The sequence below is a fragment of the Chrysochloris asiatica genome, unplaced genomic scaffold (genome assembly GCF_000296735.1).
Source record: "Chrysochloris asiatica unplaced genomic scaffold, ChrAsi1.0 scaffold00234, whole genome shotgun sequence".
NCBI classification, from domain to species: domain Eukaryota; kingdom Metazoa; phylum Chordata; class Mammalia; order Afrosoricida; family Chrysochloridae; genus Chrysochloris; species Chrysochloris asiatica.
Window position 1 is genome coordinate 1,605,607 of NW_006408752.1, and position 24,889 is coordinate 1,630,495.

At 41.9% G+C, this 24,889-nt stretch overlaps 1 protein-coding gene across 5 annotated transcripts in view; it reads right to left on the reverse strand.

The window, feature by feature from the left end:
- The window catches only part of PDE8B (phosphodiesterase 8B), a 350,779-nt gene that overhangs the window by 112,910 nt on the left and 212,980 nt on the right, over positions 1-24,889 (reverse strand). For 3 of the 5 annotated variants that reach the window (XM_006873284.1, XM_006873286.1, XM_006873283.1), the window contains 5 exons: positions 18,652-18,740; positions 10,052-10,130; positions 4,420-4,560; positions 2,825-2,913; positions 763-823 (listed from right to left, as the gene is read on the reverse strand). In XM_006873284.1, the coding sequence (XP_006873346.1) occupies positions 763-823; positions 2,825-2,913; positions 4,420-4,560; positions 10,052-10,130; positions 18,652-18,740 (459 nt within the window). The remainder of the gene's footprint in view (positions 1-762; positions 824-2,824; positions 2,914-4,419; positions 4,561-10,051; positions 10,131-18,651; positions 18,741-24,889) is intronic. The other 2 variants (XM_006873285.1, XM_006873287.1) reach the window with 2 other exon arrangements.

The window sequence follows — 24,889 nt, forward strand, 5'->3', positions numbered from 1 at the left end:
TTTCATCTTGTCTAGATGGGTCTGGTAAAAAGAGACAGTGATAAGATTCTTATGATTCAATACTGAGTAATTATTATTATGACTAATTGTGATTGTCACAATTGTAAAGGTAAAAGTTTTGTAACAAAAATGGGGGGAGTAGTTCATTTTACAGTCCAGAAACAAAAGACCCTAGGACCATCAAGGAGAAGAGCACAAGTGGAATGCAAGACCTTATCCAGAGAAGCGGTGACACCATAGATGGAGACTCTAGATTCATGGGAAGAGAGGCACTGAGAATTGGCAGACTTGCAGAATGTGCCCTTTGGTGGTGTAAATTATTACCTATGTCTAAGTGTTTTGTTTTGTTTTTTGTTTTTTTTAAAAGTTAAAATGAAAAGAGAGAAATACTGTTAATTGATGATACATGGACGGGATTGTAATCATTGTAATGAAACAAAGTATATGATTTGTTGAATGTAAAACCACTGATCTGCCCTGTAAAATTTCACTCAATTTACAATGAAAATGTAAACAAACAAACAAAACACATTAGTCTAGAGCTCAGCCAGAAACTAAATCCAAACTGATATGGACTGCAAATCAAGTAGTATAGACTTGTGAGAAAGAAAGTTTTTGAGTGTTTGTCAGAGGAGCCTAATTTTCCCATAAACCTTCTTAATTGGCAACTACAATAATATGGAGAAAGCCAAGCTGAGCACAGTGGAGAGAGTGATGCGTGGACAAGCTGACAAAGCAAATGAAGCGAACTGAATACTGTACCTGCTTATTATTGTCAGCGGTACAACACAGTTTCTTGAGGGAGACAAAATGCCTAATTTTCCTAATAACATAAATAACCAGTTATTAGTGAGTCAGATAGGAGATGATTCAACAATCAGCAAATGAAAACATCAACAGAGTCTTCTTAAAGCAAAACTCCAGAGTCTTTTCTCGGGCAGATTTAAAACTCAAACTAAGCTCAATCTATAGAAAATGTATTGGTCACACATGCTTCCCATACATGTCTTTACAAACTGTACCTCTGTTCTCAACTGAGTAGAATCAGGAACACTTGCTTAATGGGTATTTCATTTTATAACTGACTCCTGATGTTTAGCTCATAGATATAGCTTCAGTAATAGGATGAAATGCTACTATAGACAAAATTAGTTTTAATTCTGCTGACACTAATAATTTTATAGCTTATATATTTAAAAAAAAGCTCATCTGAACAATGACCAAATTCCATGGTTACTGTTCTTATGTTTTATATTCTATAGTCTTCATAGCATGGGCATCATTATATAATGGTGTTTTTCAGGCAGAGAAACATCGTCTTATTTCAAGGAAGTAACTGGATCCTGAAACTCAGCTTGCGGTCTTGCTCATGACCACAGGGAGCCCAAGCAAATGGCTACAGGTGCCTCAGCCCCGCCATGAAATCTAGAGACTTGTGTTAAGATTTTATAGTAATGACTTCTCTTTGTCTCTCTCTTCCTTTAGTTCAGTTTTCTCTAGAGCTTTCTGAAGAGAACATTGAAAGTACTGTTTAATTTGTAATGAGTGTCACCAAATAGGAAGAGGTAAAAATTTCCTAAACAGGAATTGTCTTTGAGATTTCACTGTCTGCAACAGTTGGGAAAAATAACACTGGACAAAAGGACTTATTCCTGTTATCTATAAAGTCAGAAGGATCAGAAACCTGTAGTCTGACAGAAATTACTGGGCAGTGGTGTTCTGCTTCAGTTATTAGTCATTCTAGTCACACATACACAAAGTAATTCTTAGTTTCAGTTTTCTGGGGAGTTGGTGTAAAGTTGATGATAAAAACAACGGGACAGCCATGGGCACTGTCTCCCTCCCAGAGACTCAGCACACTGGGGCTTGTGGTGAAGTGGAGGCCGGTGCTGCACAGGAGGAGGGCCCAGGGGGCAGCTTTGCGATGTGCCAGGGGCCTATCTGTGCCCAGACCATCCACAGTAAAGGTATAAGGGACCATCAATAACAAAATGGCATGAGATATTAGATGGTGGTCTCTAAATGGATGGAGGCTCAAAATCAAGTGAAATTGGAGGGAAACAATTCACAAATACTTGGTTGGTTTTATGGAATGTTTAGTTTGTTAATCAGATCATCTTAAGAGTCATTGGTGGAACTTTTCTGTTCCAGCTACTGGCAGGCTCCCTGTCAGCTTGTCTATTTCCAAAACGCCCCACACAGTTGTGGGTGTTGACCTTCAGGCTGGCTTACAAAGGGGCATCGGTGATTTTTTGTCACAGAATCCTCTTTGACGCTGTAAACCTTCTCACAAAATTAAGTGGGGGAAAAGGGGAAGGAATTGAATATTTACTTTATCTCCCCACAAAATAAATACGCTTTTATGATAATCTGACCTGAACTGGAATCAGATTCCCTCAGCTCCTGGTCACACACACCACTTCCTCCTTAACCAGTGACCACCAGGGCTCTCCTACCCTGTACTGAACAAGACCCATGCCAGCCTGGAGAGCGGGTTGCACCCAGCGAGTTCTGGCAGAGACCTAAAAGTGTACCGCTTCAGAGGATAGTGGGGACAAGGGAACCAGAGACGATAAGGTGAAAGTAGGCAGTTGGGGGATGATACTTCATAAAAGATCATAGCAGGAAGGGGAAGGGAGGGACAGTTATGTTAGGGTGATGCCAAGAGGGCAGAGGTATCTTTGGTGTGTATGGGCTCTGTACAGCTCAACTCTACTGAGTTTGTGGGTCTAATCCTTACGCTGGCATTTCAAAATGCAAATACACACCTTGTGGGCCCTACGTCTTTATCTCCAGCTAAAAGAGTTCAAGAGTTTGCTCTCACCCTCCTTGGCCAATCACAGGGGTGATCTTCACGTGTTGTTGAATGCTGTCTCCGGATTTCCGTCTGGCATAGTAAACCCCCTGCCACTCCTACATGGACAAAGACAGCTCTTAAAATGCCTTCAGTGGCTGTGACTTCTGGCTGCTTTACAGAGGGTCTTATCAGGTTGAGTAAGAATGTTCCCACATGCTTGCTTCCATTACATTTCACACTGTACCCACAGCAACACTGACGATCAAGAAGCCAAAATGCACTGCGGACTCCCGCTCAGCATGCCCACGGCCAGACTGTCCTGTGGGTCCCAGGACAGGTGACCAATTCCCCCAGCTGAGAGGGAAGCTGTGGAGTCCCTCCTCTCCCCTCGGAAACTGTCACTGGTCCAGGGACTCTGCTAAGGGGATCTTCACAGCAACCTCGTGAGTCGGATAGTACCCCCTAATTTACAGACGAGTAGACTGAGGCTCAGAGATTCTAACTAATGTACTAACCTGCCCACATTAGGAAGTGGAAGACCTAGTTTGAAATTTTCTCTCACTTTTCCCACAGTCTATTTTTCTTACACCCTGGGTGGCCTCCTAGCCAAGGTGTCTTGTCAGTTAGTCTGGCTCTATGCAGAGTTTCTATGGATAAGGCAAAGCAAGCTCTGGGGTGGGATGAAGAGCCAAGTGACCCCAGGGAAGGAGAGGTTAAATCAGAAACTAAGGTTCTCTGCAGCTATTTCATACTGCTCTCCAGCAAGGTGAATGACCTATGGTATGTATCAGGGCACAGGATGTGTGGCCGGGAGCTTTTGGCAAGTTTTCAGGAGGAGTTGACAATGTCTTGTTTCCTTTTCAATCTCATTCCCCCAATTGGGTTTTTGAGTAATTTTGAACATCTGATATAATGCAAACTCATGACATCTCTAAATATTAGACCTATCTTTATTCTTCCCTATTCAATGACTATAACGTCTGTCCAACTGCTTCACACCAGAGAAAAGAAGATGATAGAAATAATACATGAGGAAGCATTCAGAATACTTAAAAGAAACTGCACAAGTAGCTCCAGCTTTGAGAGTCAATGTTTGCCTGGAGGAGAGGATTGACGGATAATCCCTACTGCATCCCTTCTGTCGCCTTCATCTGCCTGAAGTAACCTACCCACCTACAATGAACCACGATGAATAAAGGGGAAACTGGCAAAAACAAAACAGATAAACAACCAACCAAAAAACCAGGAGCCTTGTAAACAGTGATACTAAATACGTCAAGTTCCCCCAACATCAGCTAAATGGAAACACAACAGCTCTGGAGTGGAACTTAGTTCAAAGACAGGCACCAATACCCCAGCAATGACAGGGGAGAGATTTTCATACAAAGGATGAAATTTCATTTTACAGAATCATCAGATCCTGTTATCAGTATAATCCCCACAGCCTTAGTGTCCAAAATTCTCTCAGAGTAGCCATTTGGCAAGCATAACACCCCCCTCCACCCCCCATTTAAGTAGCAATATCACACACTCAGATCTTCAGAATATCACATCATAAGAACTCTGCAGAAGCAAAGGCCCTGGGGAGACGGGAGGGGGCTTGTTTTGCTTTTTTGACCCACCTTGCCCTTCTTGATGCACGTATTGATGGTGTCCAGAAGGTCTGCCCTGTTTTTATCACTTTTGGGCAGCTCAGCGAGTTCTTTCCCCAGGAGCTCCCCTTTGTGATAGCCCATCATCCTTTCGAAGGCAGGGTTGACATACTGTTAAGGGGAGGAGGTTACAGTCAGTGCAGGAACCGGAGGTAGAATGTGTGTTCTGTAGGAATGCTTGGTGTCAGGACACAGAGGGCACACACTGGGAGGTCAAATAAAAAGTTCTCAGGGCGGCTGTTCTCCGTTACAGGTGCTGATCAGTTCTCTTTAGCCCCACACTTGCCCTCACTCATCTCCACAATGTAAGTCTTTACACAGTGTTACTTCCCTTCTGAGCAGCAAGTTATCCTAGTATCTCTATACCCTGTAAGAAAACAGGAAAAAAATTCTCCAACAGGAAAAAGCAGGAAGCCCTCTTCCACTCATACCAGCTTTCGGTGGGCCTCCTTCATTATCTGCTGCCCCAGGAGAAAAGGAAAAACTGAAATAAAACTAAATTATAACACAAAGAGGTTTTGGCTTAGATTAGTCACATCTCGGCAAGATGGCAGTTTGGTCTCTCATGCCTCTTTTCTAATTGCCACTATCTAATCAAGACTAAGGAGCTCAGGTAGCATAAGGAGCTTTGGTAGCATAGTGGTTACAAATCGGGCTGCGAACTGCAAGGTCAGCAGTTCAAAACCACCAGCTGTTTCACAGGAGAAAGATGAGGCTTTCTGCTCCCGTAAAGATTTATAGCCCCAGAAACCCTGTACAGGATCGCATGGCACATATCATGTAGGGCACTCCAGGCCTGTTTTGAACAACATGTTCAGTTAACTGCTTGGCAGGGAAGCCTCAGTGTTGGGAGCTGGGTGTGTGAAGCGATGTTCCCCTCGACACATCTCTGGGACCAGCAGACTCAGAAGGTTCTTTTACAAAATTCTACCAGGGGCTCTAGAATCTGGAGTTATTACCCGGGCTGACTCCTGGCTCCCACCTCTACTTTCTTTTCCAAGGGCACAGTCATTAAGTAAGGAGTAGAGAGGGACAAGTGACAACAGATACAGGAAAACAGGGGACGCTGCAGCTATGTCACAGGTTTCACTAGGTAAAATTCACATCCATTGCATGCTTCAGATATGTTCATGCAAGCTGTGCTCACTCTTGCCCTTGACCGTGATGACAACACTAATGGGATGAGTGTGGCAAGGACACTTGGAGAGCTGTGTCTTTGCGGACATAGCTTTGATGAATGAATGAACCCAAGCTTGAAGGGGCCAGGGGGAGGCTTGGGAGTCTCATCTCTGGGCCTGATGGAGTAACTGACAAGGAGGAGATAGTGGCACTGCCTTCACTGGTCTCCAGACCTGTCCTGACTCCATGACATACACGTGACAGAGCCACTGCCCCTCTTAGACTGGGCAGAGCATCACTTATGATATAGCCCCTGTTCACTGGGTCCACTCCACCTGCATCCCTCTTTCTGCCTAGAATACCCTTCCCCATCTCTCTACCTCACCCACTCCGACATATCCCTCACCTCCTCAGGAAGTCTTGAGTCCCTGCTCCATCTGAATTGGCAGCACCCTAAAGTCTTCTGCTGTCTCCTCTGTGGACTTCTAGTGCATTTATTGTGCAAAATTTAAATATGTATTTTTGTCTCTCCCACTAGACATTAAATCAACAAGGACTATGGTTATGTTGGATTTACCTTTGTATACTCAGGACAGTTTAGTAAATATTTGATAATGAAATAGATGGGAACTGAGAATACATTGCTTTCCTTATTTGCTGACTATATTTTCATACATTTTCATATGTAAGACCTCTGGCATCATGTAAAAATGATGAAAATTCTCACCATTGTTGTTTTCATTGTATTAAGTGCCTTTGAGTTAACAGTAACTCATAGCAACCCTGTATAGGGTTTCTGAGGAGCAGCTGGGGAATTTGAACTGCCAACTTTGCAGTTCAAACTGACCTTGAGGTCAAATACTTACCCTTACAGTACCACACCAGGATCCCTATAATAGGTTGAAAATATAGATAGAAGCCAAGGTCCTCCTTTCAGCTCAGGAATATGTAGCCTTAGAATACAGCAGGTACCCCAGGGCATGGACTCTGGAACCAAGGCACCCATGTTCCAACTCTGGCTCTGCCAATTACTAGCTACATGACTTTGGATAAATTCCTTAACTGGTCTTCAGTTTGCTCATCTGAAAAATTAGTATAATACCATCGGTTGGTTAGTTGTGTGCTGTGGAGTCGGTTCTGACTCATAGGAACCCTATACAGGGTTTCTGAGGCTGTAAATCTTTACAGGAGCAGAAAGCCTCATCTTTCTCCCAGATTGTTTAAAGCATTGTTTTATACAATACCACAAAGAGTGTACAAAATGCTTACAGGTGTACCTTGCCCATGGTAAACATCATTTAAGTGTTGTAAAGCAAGTAGATATTTTAAAGTAAATAGACATTTAGACAGACTAGGTAGATACTCAATAACATGATAAATGGAGAAAAGATTGTTTTGAAGTTGTCACAGACTTCATTTTGCTTAGATCCACAATGAACACTCAAGGAAGGCATTCAAGAAATCAAATTTGTATTAGGCAAATCTGCTGCAAAAGATCTCTTTAAAGTGTTCAAGAACAAAGATGTCAGCTTGAGGACTAAGGTGGCCTGACCCAAGTCATGGTATTTTCAGTCACCTCACATGCATGTGAAAGTTGGACAATAACTAAGGAGTATTGGAGAAGAATTGATAAATTTGAATTATGGTTTCTGTGAAGAAATATTAAAAGTACATTGGGCTGGAAGAAAAATAAACAAATCTGTGTTAGAAGAGGCACATCCAAAATGCTCCGTGGAGACCAGGATGGCGAGGATTTGTCTCTCATACTTGGGACATGTTATCAGGAGGGACCTGTCCCTGAAGAAGGACACCGTGATTGGAAAAGTGGAGGGACAGCAAGAAAGAGGACCTCTCCTACTGCCCAATGATGTGGAATGGCACAGTGGCAGCAGCAATTTGCTCAAAGATAATAACTGTGAGGATGGCACAGGACCAGACAGTGTTTCACTCTGTCGTACATATGGCTGCCGAGTTGAAACTGACTCAGCAGCACCTAACAATAGACAACAAGCCAAAGAGAAGGATCTTGTTCCTAAATTTTAAATGCCACTGCCTAACCTCCAAGTATCTGTACATACTCAGAGATTCATAAATTATTCAGAAGCAATTCCTGAGAAGACCCCTGGCATCATGTAAGAATGATGAAAATTCTCACCATTAATGACTCATCTTGAAATCGATAGCCCAAATGTTATTTGAATATCCCCCTTACATACAACATCCCTGATACACTGTCTTCCTTCTGCTCTCTTGCTTTGAGAGTTTTGTATTTACACCACTGGGGGAATTTTAAAGGGAGCATACAGGGAGTCCCTGAGGCAGAAACCCCTGCAAAGTCAGGAAAGTCTTATTTCAGGATGTGTTTCTCTTTCCAAGCAGTGACAGTGCCCCCCAATACCCTCTCCCAGGCACTCCTGCCCTTACATCGGCTTCTTCATATCATAATGCGGCACCACCACCATCTTCCTTCTCCCATAAATACATGGTTCTAATCACCAATTGATAACTTCAGAGTGGAGATGGACTTTGTTGTTGTTAAGTGACCATGTATAGAGTTGACCTTGCAGTTTAAACTGACCTGGTGGTCCAGTGCTTATCCTACAGCACCACACCAGGACTCTGAAGACGGACTTATAATTCCTTGTTTAAAAGGGTGGTCATCAGATAGCAAGTGAAGTAGGTGAGTAGAGGGCAAGATCTCTTTTTCTCCTCATCACTGAAATCCCAACCTAGCTACTACCCATGTCTGTTAAACAGGGATGCTCAAGTCAGGACATAAGTGGAACAGATGTGGATCTGTCTTTGTCTGGAATGGCAACACACCTGACCTTCTCTGTGGTCCAGGAGGCAGCACCAGGGACAGGTACACTACGAATAGGAGCACCATGAGAACGCCTTCAGATCCATTTCAAGGGGCAGTTAGAAAAGTGACTTCTACAAAGACAGTCCAATAGGGAACCAGGAGATGGCTTTGTACTCAAAAGAATAGGCTCCATATTTTAGCCCAGGATTTTCTTAGACAAGTACTCTTACGTTTCTGGGCCTCCGTTTCTTTATCTGTATATCATAAGTGCAATTATGTCTCTCTCATAGGGTTACTGATGAGAAATGAAAGAACTCAATGAAAGTGCTTCATGATACAGCATGGTAGACAGAATAATGGTCCCCAAGTTTCCATATCTGAAGCCCCGAAACCTACGATTATATAAGTTACATGGCAAAGGAGGAATCTTGGTGTGGCGCTGTAGGCTAAGCACTCACTTGACTGAAAGTTCGATTTGAACCACAAGGTCGGCAGTTCAAATTCACTAGCCACTCCTTGGAAATCCTATACTTGGTCTCTATGGGTTGGAACTGACTCAAAGGCACTTAATAATAATAGCAAAAGAGACTTTGCAGATTTGATTAAACTAAGGATCTTGAGATGGAGAGATAATCCTGTATTATTCATGTGGGTCCAATGTAGTTAAAAGGGTCCTAATAAGTGAAAGAGGGGAAGCAAGAGAGTTAGAAATTTGAAGCTGTTGCAATGCTGGCTTTGAAGCTGGAGGGAAGCATACAGCCAAGAAATGCAGGTAGCCTCCAGAAACTGGAAAAGGCAAGGAAATGAATTTTCTTTTCCCCTAGAGTCTCCAAAAGGAATATAGCACAGTTGATAACCCTGATTTTATCCCAGTAATCCATTTTGAATGTCTAACCTTCAGAAATGCAAGAATAATAAACTCATGTTGTTTTAAGGTGCCGAGTTCATGGTTGTTACAGCAGCAACAGAAAGCTGACAATAGGGCTTTCGCATGGGAGCTACTGAAGTTACTGGTCCAGGATGAGAGCTCCTTGTCTGTTTGTGTGCTGAGGGTGTTGGGGGAAAGCAGCTGTGAGGCTCCTGTGTGGAACACTGACTTTGGGAATTTACTCGTGACAGCCACCACAGCTCCCACTGTGGGCTACTGTATCGAAGTGTATGTAAGCCAGGACCAACTACGGCGAAATGTACCTCACACACCACTTTTAAAAAGCAGATGTACTACTTTCCAAAAAGCATAATAAAATATTATCTTGACAAAGAGTTTTCTACTCTACACATTACATTAGCAAAACTACTAACATATAAAAGTGCATTATAATTAGAATACCAACTGCAGGTAACTAAATGAGTATATTCTGTTTCCATTGACATTCATAGCATTTGCTCCACGGTTAAGATTTACTTCTGTGTAAATGTTTTCACAGATGGTCCAAAGAACTTACTACATCTCTTTCAATGAACCCACAGGCTCTGATCTGAACAAATACGTTTTTTAATTCTTTGTTGATACCTAGTTCTTAGGTTAAGTTGATCTGAATCCGCTTTGTGTACTTTGATTTTCCTTTCTCCAAAGTAAATGTGCTGAAAAGTGTGAATTATGGGAAAGTACTTAAAACAGGGGGCTCGTATTTCAAACACTCTTATCTTGATGACACCTGAGATAAAGTTGTTCCTTACCTGGATCACGTGATCATCACTTGTTATTTCTATGGCTTCATGACAGTGGTCTAATGCTGTAAACACCGAATTACAGGCCCTGCAGGTTGCAAAAGACAGGTTATTTCTGCTATAAAATTGGGCGCTTCTTCAGTGAATTTACTGAACTGTTCCCAGATTCATAAAACCATACATTCTTTTTAATATTAATGTACTTTGTAAAAAGGAAAACAAACAAACCAACCTTCTCTTTGAAACAAAATGAATAAACGGCATATATTTTTGTGTATATGATACAAAGAGAAGAATTGTAATTCAACAACAACAAAACCTTCATGGCTCATGGGATGAACTACACGTAGGCTGAATGAAACTTAACTCCAACCCAAGAGAACAAAGACACAGAGGAGATGGCCTTATGAATCCTCCACGTTCTGTGTCAAATGCATTCTTCTGTTCCATTTACAGTTGTGATCAAGGGAAAGTCAGGTCTCAATCAATTAGAAGAATCTAATTAGGGACTCACTGCATCTGAGGTATTCTGACCTTTTGACAGAGACACAGACACATTTTTTTCCTCCTTTCTTTCAATATCTCAGCTAAACAAGGATTTATGGAACTTTGCTGCAACGACATCCACTGGTACAGTGGAAGGCAAACATGGCAGAACCCCCCAAGCTGAGCTATACCATGCCAGGCTCTCAAATTCTTGGGTACCCTTTTAACTAACTTCCAAATCTAGAGCAGCTCCAAATACAGTAAGTTATTTAGTGCCCAGAGCTCTGTTATTTGTACTGGCTGTTTGAAGAATCACAGCTAAAGCTATCTTACACACTACAATACAAATATGTTGATTTACTGGATTGACATTTCTTTTTATGAAATAGATCTTAAAACATGGTTTCCTTTTTCCATTTGTATAGGCAGCCCAATTTTGTCATCCTGTTTTGTTTGCAAAGGAGAGGGTGGAAAGAACTCAATGGAATCTGGCTGAATATTTTGCCCATTACAGGACTTCGGGCAACCTTTTATTCTCTTTGGTCCTTAGTTTCTTCATCTGTAAAATGAGGATGATAGTATGTATTGTACAGGTTGTTAAGAGGATCAATACTGTTTATGTGAGGCATTTCTCAAAATGCTTGGAACAATGTAAGAATTCAAAGCATGGCAATTATTTTATTTGTAAGATCAGAGTGGTATTTCCTTGTCCTCTAAGACTCTCAAGACCTTTGTTCAAAAGAAAAATGAATCATAACCTAGCTTTTCTCATGAGTATACCTGAAATGTCACACCAAAGATTGTATTTAAGAATACCACAGTAACCTTCATAAATTGTCTAACTTGCTTACTATGGACATGCCATGAGGAAGGCTCAATCATTACAGGAGGACATCACGTTTGGTCAGTAAGAGTGTGGGAGCCCCTCAGTGAGATGGACAGGCACAACAACCCCAGGAGTGGTCTACTGTGAAGAAGACAAAGAAAGGCTGGGCAACATTTCCTTCTGTTATGCATACGAGTTGAATCTACCATCGCTAACAGCTATCACCTTCATGAAAAATGAAGGCTTTTAGGCCTACAGAAGGACTGTTCTTGTTTTTGTGTGCCGACTCACAGTGACCCTGTGTAGGATTTCTGAGAGCATCTAGTGGGTTTGAGTTGCTCACCTTGTGGTTAGCCATCCAATGCTTATCTTACAGTGCCACACCAGGGTTGCTATTAAGTTCCATTAAGTCCAACTCATAGCGACTCTGTATCGGGTTTCCTAAGAGCAGCTGGTGGGTTTGAACCACTGACGTTGCAGTTAGCAATCTAATGTTTATCCTACAGCGCCACAGCAGTACTCCATGTGTTCAGTTGTTGTTGTTGTTGTGTGCCGTGGAGTCTGTTCTGACTCATAGCGACCCTGTATAGGGTTTCCGAGGCTGTAAATCTTTATGGGAGCAGAAAGCCTCATCTTTCTCCCATGGAACAGCTGGTTGTTTCGAACTGCTGACCCTGAGGTGAGCAGCCTGATTCGTAATCACTACGCTACCAGAGCTCCTTCAGTGGTTCAGTAGTGTTCCTATATTTGCAGAGGATATTAGTATGTGAGGGTAAGTAAAACAAATAATCAAGATATGGGTAAGCAGAGAAGAGAATATAAACCTGTAATTCCTGATGTCTGTCATCTATATTCTTATTTCAATTACTCCAGCCTACCTGCTTTGGAATGTATGCTCTCCTATTACCACTGTTACATTTATAAATTCAATTATTTAAAATCAGGAAAAAAGAATAAAAGAAGACTTCAAAACTGTTACCAAAGTGGTTAAGGCATTGCCTCTAATGAAGAGACAAGCCAGAGCCAGTCTTATCAGTAGAATTTTCTAGGTACCTAGGCCCAGCGTCTACTTAGCACCACAGGAAAGCATTATACTCTGGCAGTAATGTACTCCAGATGTGAGATGTGCTCTAAAAAGACACTTAAAGTTTATGTGGAGAAACACATTCTATGTGGACCAATTAGTTAACTTTGAGAGCTAGATAATTAAGCCATAAATAAAACAGTTTATCAAATGATAACATCCTCTCTTGCCTAAGTATTTCATCAAAGTAATTTTATGCTTCAACTAAATATGCAAATAGGTACACCTCAGAGTATTACTATTTTTTGTCAATTCCAGAACTGCTTAAGATCTTTATATCTAACCTCTAAAATTTATTAAACATTCATTTTTATGATTATTGATATAGCATAAAATCTTCAATAAATATAATTCCCAATGAGACCAAGCAAATTCTTAGTAAGGTGAAAGAATATTGTAGGACCAGCAGATTATCCCTCCTCCACATACACACAGGCCAACACAACTGGACCACATTTTTTGGGGAGAGAGCTCTAAAGGAGCTCTGGTAGTGTAGTGTTTATGAGTCAGGTTGCTAACCTCAAGGTCAGCAGTTCGAAACTACCAGCCATTCCGCGGGAGAAAGATGAGGCTTTCTGCTCCTGTAAACATTTACAGCCTCAGAAATCCAATATATGGTCTCTATGAGTCAGAACTGACTCCACAGTACACTACCACCACCACCACCACCAAACCTTTCTTTGGAGTCCTGGTGTGGCACTGTAGGATAAGCACAAACTGCAATGTTGGTTTGAACCGCAAGGAAACCCTATAAGGGATCGCTATGAGTTGGAACTTACTTGATGGTAATTAACAACAAACCTTTCTTTAGCAAATATTAAAGAGGGTCCTGGCATAAAATCTATGAATACCATGGCACCAGACTTGGAAGCAGGATGACGGCGCTCTACTAAGATCCTGTCGGGCTCTCCATGTTTTCTTCTGTCAATTGTGGCTAAGGCAGTTGGGTTACATCATCTCCCAGTTCCCTCCCCTCAAGGTGTTCTAAAATCTATCAAAACAAAACACAAACACACTGAAGCCACCTGGAACAAGGGTAGGACTGGTCAAGGTGACAGCTTGTAGAGAAGAATCTGAACACAAGGCATATACCAGCAGGGGACTGAGAGGATGCGGGGACTGCTTACATATCCGCACCTGTCCCTGGACAGCGTTGCAGAAGGTTTCGGCTCCTTTAACACAGGGCTGTCACACAGAACCCATGTGTGGATAACGTGCTCTAAAAATGTCTGTTACTACCAAGATGCAGAGTGGGTTTCCATCAGAAATGTTTATTGTCTATAATCCAGGGCTGCTGCTGGGTTTTTTGTTTGCTTTTCCGAATGCCTCTGAGTTAGTTTTAACTCGTTGTTAAATGCCACCAGTTCTGACTCATAGTGACCCTGTATAGGGTTTCCAAGAAGCAGCTGGTGGTTTTGAACTACCAATCTTTTGGTTGGTAGTCCAGTGTGTATCCTATAGCATTACATGAGGAATGCAACTCATAAGGACCTTGTGTAGGATTTCCTAGGCTGTAAATCTTTGCAGGAGGAGAAAGCTTCATCTTTTTCCTGAGAAGCAGCTGGTGAGTTTGAACTGCAGATCTTGCAGTTACCAGTCTAGTGCTCATCCTACAGGGCCCCACCAGGACTCTAATTTAAAATTATTGCTTTTGTTAAGTACCATCAAGTCGGTTCCAACTCATAATGGCCCTGTATAGGGTTTCCAAGGAGCAAGTGGTAGATTTGAAATACCGACCTTGTGGTTAGCAGTCCAGTGCCTATCCTACAATGCCACACCAGGACTCGAATTTTAAGTAGTAAAACAAGCATGATGATTTGAGGATAACTGCCAGATATCAAACTAATGACTAATACAAAAGCTGGTACTGCATTAGTATAAACTGATCATGTTAAGCTCGCAACAAACAGCTAAATCCACATTTTTTTAATAACATAGCCCCCCCACCATGATATAATGGCAGTAGTAGGACATTAGAAGACATAAATGGCCATTACTGAGCCTAGATTACCACAGATACTTCCCATTTCATGAACCCTTCTGTTCAATAAAGCATTTCATCAGATATACACAGAAATGTGATTTAATCCTTTCATCTTGAAAAGTTACTCCCCAAAACAGAATTTTAAAAGTAGATCACATCTTTTGATCACATGATCTGTTTTTGTTTGTTTAGTAAATATGCCCACCATACAAGAAGACCTGGACACAAGTGCCCACCTTCCCCAGAAAGTCGACATCATCCTTTAATACAGACTGTCCTTACAGAGGGCTGCTAATGTTACATATTTAGCTGTAGCTGGGGGCGGACTTGTAGGGGAAAGTATTATATAATTAAACTATAATTATTCTGGCACTGTATAATAAAGAGGCTCATTTTCCCAATCTGCAACAAATGACAATGTTATTTGACTGCCTCTGAGGTACAGGTAGATGTTGAAAGTGTTCCTGAATGCCTTAGGAAGTTAGGGGAGGTCATCGTGTGGGTTGCTAGTCCAACATTTGATGGGCCCAGGTGTATAACACTTGGGGAAATCCACAGTATGCACCTCATCACCCCACAGAAAGATAATTTTGGATACAGTTCAAAAACAGTCAAAAAGCATCAGAATGTGCCCTTTGGTTGTTAAAATGATTATATAATTCTGAGTGTTTTGGTGTCCATCCAAAAGAAAAAGACAAAACAAAACAGAGGGAATAGAAGCAAATACTGTTGAATGATGATTCATGGAGGGGACTGTAATCATTACAATGCAATGCAATACAATACGATGAGTGTAGAACTGATGTTCTCCCCTTTAAACTATCATTCAATTCACAATAAAAACAAAACAAAAAAAGCCTCAGAGGAAATCAACCACAGTATTTCTATGAAGAACTTGGTCTTTCTTTTCCCTGCTGCAGGGAATGCTCTCATACTGGATTCCTGTGATGGAAAGGAACTCTTCACTGGTCAGCCTTGAGCGGGTGTAGAAAGTTTGGGGACAAGACACTAGAGACACTTTCCTTTCTGGGGCCACTGTCTCCCTGAGTCAAATCCATTTACCAGCTTTACATGGCTTTCCATTAAGAACTTGAGCTTATTTCATGATGACCTCTGCTATGGGTCCAGCTCCCCCAACTAGTTCCTGTCAGTGAAGAGTGAGAAATTATATAACTAGCTGCCACTGGGTCCATTCCAACTCATTCCAACCTACATGTGTTGGAGCAGAAGTACTCCATAAGTTTTTCAGTGATTGCTTCACAAGTAGATGGTTATACGTGTCTTACAGTGACTCTGAGTACATCTGAATCTTCAACCTTTGGATTCATTTCCGATTGTGTGAACTTTGTACCATCTAGGGACTTGAGAAGTTATGGTGGTGATAGCAGAAGTTATGTACCATTGAGTTGGTTCTGATTCATAGTGAAACCCTATATAGGGTTTCCAAGGCTGTAAATCTTTACAGGAGTAGAAAACTCTCATCTTTCTCCCATGGAGTGAAAGATGGATTCCAACTGCTGACTTTGTGATTAGCAGCCCAACACCCACCACTCTACCACAGCTCCTTTGAGCACTTACATAGCATTACTGTTGTCGTCACGTACCATTGAGTCAGTACCAACTCATAGCGATCCTACGGTATTCATAAACTTGCAAAGTTGTAAACCTGATAAGACCTTGACAAGTGTTCAGCTCTTGACTCTAAGCAGATTTCACCAGAGCAAGAAGCTGAAGGTCTTTCTTGGAATCTTGGTGTTAGATGGGGATGTTTATTTAAAATCGCCATACCTGCTTTCCCTTCTGCTCATCATACTCATTGGAAGGTGCCACGAATGCCCCTAAGAGGTGTGGATCCCCCAAAGCCTTGGTGGGCACTGAGGAATCTGTATAGGGCACTTTCTGCAATTTTAAACATGTTATCACATTGCATAGTGGTTACGAATCAGGCTGCTAACCTCAAGGTTGGCAGTTCGAAACTACCAGCTGTTTCGCGGGAGAAAGATGAGGCTTTCTACTCCCGTAAAGACTTACAGCCTTGGAAACCCTGTGCAGGGTTGCTATGAGTTGGAACCGACTCCACAGCACTTAACAACAAGGAAAACCAAAAACACCCAAACTCACAGCCATCAAGTTGATTCTAACTCCTAACGATCCTACATAAGGTTTCTGGAGGAAACAGCCAGCCTCGTATTTCTCCCATGGAGAGGCTGGTGGATTTGAACCACCAACACTGAGGTTAACAATGCCACCCAGGGCTCCTAAGTGAAGCACTTGTTGTTGTTTGTTGTTAAGTACCGTGGAGTCGGTTCCAACACATAATGACTGCACAGGGTTTCCAAGACTGCAAATCTTTACAGGAGCAGAACACCTCATCTTTCTTGCGCGGAACCGCTGGTAGTTTCGAACTGCTGACCTTGAGGTTGGCAACCCGACTCGTAACCACTACGCTACCAGAGCTCTTTATTTAAGATAAAATAAGGTGTACTTTGTTCATTTTCATTGTAGAGAATATATAATTAAAGAATTTAATCTAAGTGAAATCTCTTTTTCTAATCCTCTTTATTGTGGAAACATCTATAAATGCTTTATCTTTTTGCCCTCAACTAAAAACAGTGAGACCTTGAGGAATAAAGATAATGAATGTCCATTATTAAAGAACATAAATTACTGAACTAAAGGTGATGTGGCTTTCTAGAAAAATTCTATGAAGTTATGTGAAGGTAGTAAACATCCAGATAAAAAGAAACCAATAAACGTATTTTACATATACATTTATCAAGTCTTTGACAATATTCGTCACTAAATTCCCACTGTTTTGCAATTCCTTTTTACACTCATCCACCTAAGAAGGTAGGTGTTCAATCTCACCTTGTTAATTTAAGGCTGGGGTTGGCTCAGGATCGGGCAGTGTTTTGTTCTGCTGTGCATAAGGTCACTATGAGTCGGTACTGACTCGATGACACCTAACAACAACAACAACTCCATCCAAATACTAATTTCCCTGGCCCTCAGGAGAACCTACATATGTAGGTTGATGCTAATCCAGTCCTCCCAAAGGGCAGAGGATGGTGGAAAATAAGTCTCAAGTTCAGAAAGTTTTATTCCCTTAGGATGCAAAATAATTCATCAAGATAGAGTTATAGTCATTGCAGTAAAATGCTGTCAGCTTATTCTGCATCAAGCCTAACGCAATCACAGCCTCTCTGAGAAGTCACATGGGCATCTTCCTGACATCCTGTGGCCCCACAAGGAGTCCCGCCACCTACTCTCCAGCCAGAGGAGGGACCATATTGCCATTGAGTCTGATGCAGAGTGACCCTGTACAGGGTTTCCAAGGCTGTAAATCTTTATGGGAGCAAATAGCCTCATCTTTCTCTGGTAGAGTGGCTAGTGGATTTGAACTGCTCACCTTACAGTTAATCAGTCCTGTACTTATCCTACAGTGCCACTAGGGCAGGGTGAGGAAGCCAGAGTACTAAACTCATGCTGGGGGTGGGGGTGGGGGGGGAGCCCGAGCACAGGCAGGCATGAGCTGGTGTTGTCACTGTTGGTGCCATTGCGTGTCATATTCACAATTGTTACGTTTGATCAAGTCCATGAGTGAGGACTGTGATAGTCCACAAGGTCCCAGAAGTAGAGCACCCATAATCCAGAGTTCTGAGCAGTCCTAGACTCCCATCCCAGAATCCCATCCCAGAAGCAAGCACCTACAGGAGACCTAATGTTAAAGGATCATATACCTACAGAGACATGTAACCAACTCCATGATGGAACATCATGCATACTCAGGTCATGAACAGACCTTGCACAATTACGACTGTGCTAACATTGCAATTATTATGGTCAGCGTAAGAAATCAACTCAATGGTTTGTCTCTATTCATAACACTCCATGTAGGAATTCATAAATATTAAAAGCAGAAAGTTAAAAAGTAATCCTTACAGGTTATTCTTAATCTGGAGCTCACTGTGTAAAACTTAAACAGTACTTCTTAGGATATGTTTTTAAAACTGCTGTAAATAGTGGAGATACTGTCAAAAGAAGAAATGCTTCCAATTTATTTCATATTACCAAGGGGTTCCCAGTATATCCTGCCATTTACCAGCTGCCATTACCTGTTTAATCATCTCGTAGTTCCTGGTAATCAGCTAGAACTTGAGAACACCGGGTAATGACAGACAAGTTATTCTAAAGAACTGTTAACCTGGTGTTAACAAATGTCTACATACCGTAATTTGAACTGTGAGCGCACTTCCCCATGTTCTATTTGAATCAGTTCATTATAGCAAGCAATTATGCTGCTATTCTCCATGTATCTCTGAAAAGAAAGACAATACATAAGACATGTACAATTACTTCTTCAAAGAGTCAGAGAAACTTAATAGTTGCTCCTAGCACCTGGGTAACTCTATTACATAAGACAGTGGGTAGGATGAGATGGAATAAAGCTGCCATTAAGGTGTTCAAAATGCTTGTTAAATTGCCTGAGAAACAACCGAGCGGGTAATGGTACCTCCTTTTATAAAGAAGGAGTAAAGCTTTATTATGAACATTTACAGGAAAATAAACACAGAGGGGCATAGTCTAGCTCTCTCCCTTATTAATTACTAAGACATTTTTGCTTAATGCTGTGCAAATGAAAATCTACAGCAACATGGGATGTGCCCAGTGTGTGCCACACAGTGGAGTGGCATGCTGGGAGGGAACACTCTGCCTCTTATGTTCAGAGTTGACCAATGCAATGTCCACACAGGACGGGCACAGACAAGCTAGTGGGTGAGTGAACTGACAGATAAGCAACTATTCAAGATGAAGAAAGTGGAATACACACTGTCATTCATCAAAAAGCCAGTAAAGACCCACTGCATCCCGGGCATGAATCGCTCAGGTCCAAAGCTTGCAGGACAGTCGAGTATTTTCTACTTACACTCCAAGGAATTTTCAAAACACTTTTTACATGTACTGCATTATTCAGTGTGGAACAGGCATGATATTGAGCATGTTTCTTACATAAGCATGTAGACACTTAATGGGATGAAGACATGAGAAAAGTAAAAAGGGGGAAATGGTTTACATTTTCATTTATTACACACATACACATGTGCGTGCGCACACGCACACGCAACATTTTCTAAGCATTTGACCTGTAAACTACTAAATAGAAATATAAGTGATGAGAATTCCAAAGTATGAATTCCTGACTACTTGATCTCATTCTGTCATCCCTCAGGATAGCTAGATAGGACCTGCTTCTTAGATTTCGTTCAAACAAGTTGGGTAGAGAACCAATCAATCCCTTTCCATTGCCCACCTCCTCTCTCGGCAGCCCCGGTGGCTTTCTCACACATCTGTGGTGGATAAAAACCTAAAAACTACACCCACTGCCATCAAGTGAATTCCACCTCATAGACAGAGGAGAGCTACTCCTTAGGGTTTCTGAAGCTGGACATCTTACAGGAGCAGACACCCTCAGCATAGCTGGTGGGTTTGAAGCACTGACCTTACAGAGAACAGCCTAACACTGAACCCACTGGAAGACTTCTCCAAAATGGGTACATTCAAAGTCCCATGAATTTCCCTATGCCTTTGGTACCCTACTCTAACAGGCTGTTGTTCTTGTTAAGTGCTGTTGAGTCAATTCCGACCCATAGTGACTCTGTATAATTGGCTTTCTGAGGAGCGGCTGGTGAGCTTGAACCACTGACCTTGCAGTTCAAACACCTTTGCAGTCTGACACATTAGTCCACAGCACCACACCAGGACTCCCTTACAGGTAGAGATGGCTAAAAAAATATAGGGGGAGCCTATAAAAAGGAAACTACTACAAGAAACCAACAGAGACTTACAAAAATGGAAGAATGTACCATGCTCCTGGATAGAAAGACTTAACATTGTGAAAATGTCAATACTGCCCAAAGCAATCTACAGATATAATGCAATCCCAATCCAGATTCCAAAGACCTTCTTTAGAGAGATGAAAAAAAAAAACAATTACAAACTTTATATGGAAAAGAAAGAGACCCAGGATAAGCAAAGCACTGCTTAAGAAGAAGAAGAAAGTTGGAGGCCTCTCACTCCCTGATTTCAAAATTTCCTCTAGGGCTACAGTGGTCAAAACAGCCTGGTACTGGTATAATGAAAGATACATACATCAATGGAACAGAATTGAGAATCCAGGAATTAACCCATCCACATACAGTCAACTGATCTTTGACAAAGGGCCAAAGTACCTTGAGTGGGGAAGACACAGTCTCTTCAACAGATGGTGCTGACAGAACTGGAAACCAATATACAAAAGACTGAAACAAGACATTTACCTCACGCCATACACAAAGACCAACTCAGCATGGATTAAAGACCTAAATGTGCATCCCAGAATTATAAAAGTCATTAATGAAAAAATAGGGACAAATTTAAGGGCTATAATCCTGGGCACTCTGGTAGCATAGTGGTTACGAATAGGGTTGCGAACTGCAAGGTTAGCAGTTCGAAACTACCAGCTGCTCCACGGGAGAAAGATGAGGCATTCTGCTCCCGTAAAGATTTACAGCCTCGGAAACCCTGTACAGGGTCACTGTGAGCCGGAACCGACTCGACGGCACTTAACAACAACAACAACAAATCCTCGGCACACACAGACTATGAAACATTATGAAAATTATACAAACAAAAGAAGAAAAAATAGATGATTGGGATGTTCTAAAAATTAGAAACTTAAGTGCATTGAAGGATTTCACCAAAAGAGTATAAAGGGAGCCCACAGAATGGGAAAAATTCTTTTTCAATGACATGTCAGATAAGGGACTAATTTCTAAAATCTATAGGAAACTATAACACCTCTACAAGAAAAAGACAAGTAACCCAATAAAAAAATGGGCACAGGACATGAACAGACACTTCACCAAAGAAGACATTGGGGCAGCCAACAAACATATGAAGAAATGTTCACAATCATTAGCCATTTGTTGTTGTTGTTAGGTGCCGAGTCATTGTTGTTGTTGTAGTTATGTGCCGTGGAGTCAATTCCGGCTCACAGCGACCCTGTACAGGGTTTCCGAAGCTGTAAATCTTTACAGGAGCAGAAAGCCTCATCGAGTCATCAGAGAGATGCAAGTCAAAACAACAATGGGATATCATCTCACACCAGCAATAACAGTGAAGTTCAAAAATGCAAAGAACAACAAATGCTGGCGAGGATGTGGAGAGACTGAGACCCTCCTACATTGCTGGTGGGAAAGCAAAATGGTCCAACCACTCTGGAAAACAGTATAGCACTTCCTCAAAAAGTTGGAAATAGAAATACCATATGATCCACAATTCCTCTACTTGGTATATATGCACAAGAAATATGAGCCATAACATGGAGTAGATAAATGCACACCAATGTTCTTAGCAGCACTATTCACAATAGCAAAAAGATGAAGACAGCCTAAGTGCCCATCAATGGAAAAATGGATAAACAAACTTTGGTACATATAAACAATGGAATACTATGCTACCTTGAAGAATAACAAGAAAGCTGCAAGCCACTGCATAAAATGGATGAACCTTGAAGACATTATGCTGAGTGAAATTACTCAGTCACAAAAGGACAAATATTGCATATGACCATTATTGTAAAAGCTTAAGAAAAGATACCCATAAGAAAATGAAAGGCAAAAAAATGTTTGTTGTTGGTTACCAGTGGGCTGCAGGTGGGGGGAGGGAGGGTTTGGAGGTGGTAGAGTGAGGTAACTGTAGAGCACAGGGTAGGGACAGACACATAGTTTGGGTGCTGGGGAGGGCAATAACAAGAAGGGGGAGGGGATAGAAGAACAAGGTAGTAAGGGGAACACTGAAACAGGTTTGCATGGGCTAAATGCAATAGAGGTGAATAGCAATGCATGCTCAACTTTGGAACAACAAGACTCTGTGATACAGGGATCTAGGCATAGTTTGAAGAGAGGAAATAATACTAAGATACTTGACTGTCTTATGAATATTGGTTTCCCTTGCCTACTATTGTAAAATGGTCACTTGAGTTGGATAGAAAGGAAGGTTGGGAAACATGATTACAGAAAGCTTATAAGCCCGTCGTCAGCTTATAATTGATTGGAATACCTAAAAGGGGTTCTGTAACTTGCCCAGTGAAACAGGCCTCTTGAGAAGTCTTTGCAGTGTATAGGACCTTAGATGGAATCCTGAGCCCCATCCAGAACCTTCTGAAGTGGGACAGTCCCACTAGATAGGACACGCAGAGCAGCCTGGAACAGCTAGAGTGACAGAAGATACATCTTCAAAGAAAGATCAGCAGGATAAACCCAAAACAAAAATGGCAGTATGACTGGCTACTACAAGAATAAGCAAGTTGTTTGCCAGGAAGCCATCAAGGCAAGCAATCAAATTCCTTCAGGACAAACCCCCCTCTAAAACTGAAACTCAAAGGGAATACGTGAGCAGGCATGTACACTTGCTGACACCCACATTGGTCTACTGGTGAGTGAAAGAGAGGTAAAGGCAGCAATGAAGAAATGGGCTGAGTTCAACCACATTCCATAGACTCTCATTGACCTGGAGATGTGAGAGAGAAGAGAAAGGGCTGGTTGGTCCAAAGTGTGGTGAGACCAGGGGACACCTGAGCCCATGGACAAGGTCACAGCCACAGAGGGCTAGAGCGGAAAGTGAAGCATCCAGCTGATATGAAGTGAGAGGAAGTGCACAAGAACACCCAAAGTTTCAGACAAAACCCACTTGACCCAGCCTCGATGGCTTGATAATTAGAACTCAACTAGAGGGAGAGAAAAAATAATAATTAACAAAAAGAACACAACAATATTTGCTAAAGGAAACGCAGGTAAATTGCTACAGTTTGATGAACTTGACCTATACTCATGGAGGTTGTTGTTGTTGTTGTTGTGTGCTGTGGAGTCGATTCTGACTCATAGCGACCCTGTACAGGGTTTCCGAGGCTGTAAAACTTTACAGGAGCAGAAAGCCTCATCTTTCTCCTGCAGAATAGTTGGTAGTTTCAAACTGCTGACGGTGAGATTAGCAGCCCAATTCGTAACCACTACACTACCAGACGTATTCCTTTAGGCAAATCTGCTGCACAGGAACTCTTTAAAGTGTTGAAGAGCAAAGATGTCAGCTTGAGGACTCAGGTACACCTGACCCAAGCCATGGTATTTTCAAAAGCCTCATATGGATGCGAAGCTGGACAGTTAATAATGGAAGATCGTATAAGAATTGATGCCTTTGAATTGTGATGTTGGAGGAGAATACTAAAAGTGCCATGGACTGCCAAAAGAACCAATAGATCTGTTTTGGAAGAAGTACAGCCAGAGTGCTCCTTGGAGGCCAAGATGGCTAAACTTCGTCTCTCATACTTTGGACATATTGTCAGGAGGGAACAGTCACTGGAGAAGGATGTCATGCTGGGTAAGATGGAGGGTCAGAGACAAAGAGGAAGACCCCCAATGAGATGGATCGGCCAGGGGGCATCATTGATGGTGTCAGGTGTGGCAGCGGTAGTGAGGTTGGCCCAGGATCGGACATTGCTGTGCATGGGGTCGCTATGAGTCGATTCCGACTCGATGGTACCTGACAACAACAACAACAACGCTACCAGATATCCTTGATATTCATGGAGGTAGTGACTCTAAATACCAACAGAGAGGAAAGGAGTCTTCACATCAAGTATCAATGCTATTCCCTCTGTACACAGGGCAGATAGGGATGGGCAACTTAGACATTGGCTACCTAAAATGAGGGGTGATAAAGGCACGAAGTGACCGGCTGACAAGGTTTCAAGGAGGAGTTTAGTTTAATAATGTATGGGGGAAGAAAGAGTCCCCACTGAATAGTTTTCCTCTTGCCTAGATGGGCGTGGTTAAAAGATATGGGGATAAGATTCTTATGATTCAACAGTGAGTAATTGTTACCATGACTAATTACGACGGTCAGAATTATAAAGGTAGAAGTTTTGTAACAAAAACAGGGAGTAGTTCATCTTACAGTCCAGCAGCAAAGAAAACCTAGGACCATCAAGGAAGAAGAGCACAAGCTGAATGCGAGATCTTATCCAGAGAAGCAGCAACACCAGAGATGGAGGCAGAGATGGGGACATGAAGAGAGGGAGCAGCTGAGGACTCTAGATTCATGGGAAGAGAGGAACTGAGAGCTGGTGGCCAGGAGGCAGACTTGCAGAATGGGCCCTTTGGTGGTATAAATTATTATCTATGCCTGAGTGTTAAAAAAAAAACTAAAGTGAATAGAGATAAATACTGTTCACTGACAGTACATGGAGGGGATTATAATCATTGTAATGAAACAATGTGTATGCTTTGTTGAATGTAAAACTGATGATGTAAAACTGTTGAATGTAAAACTGATGACTCTTTTTGTACAATTTTATAACTGTATATATATGTGTGTGTGTGTGTGTGTGTGTGAGATGATCTACCTTGTAAACTTTCACTCAATCCACAA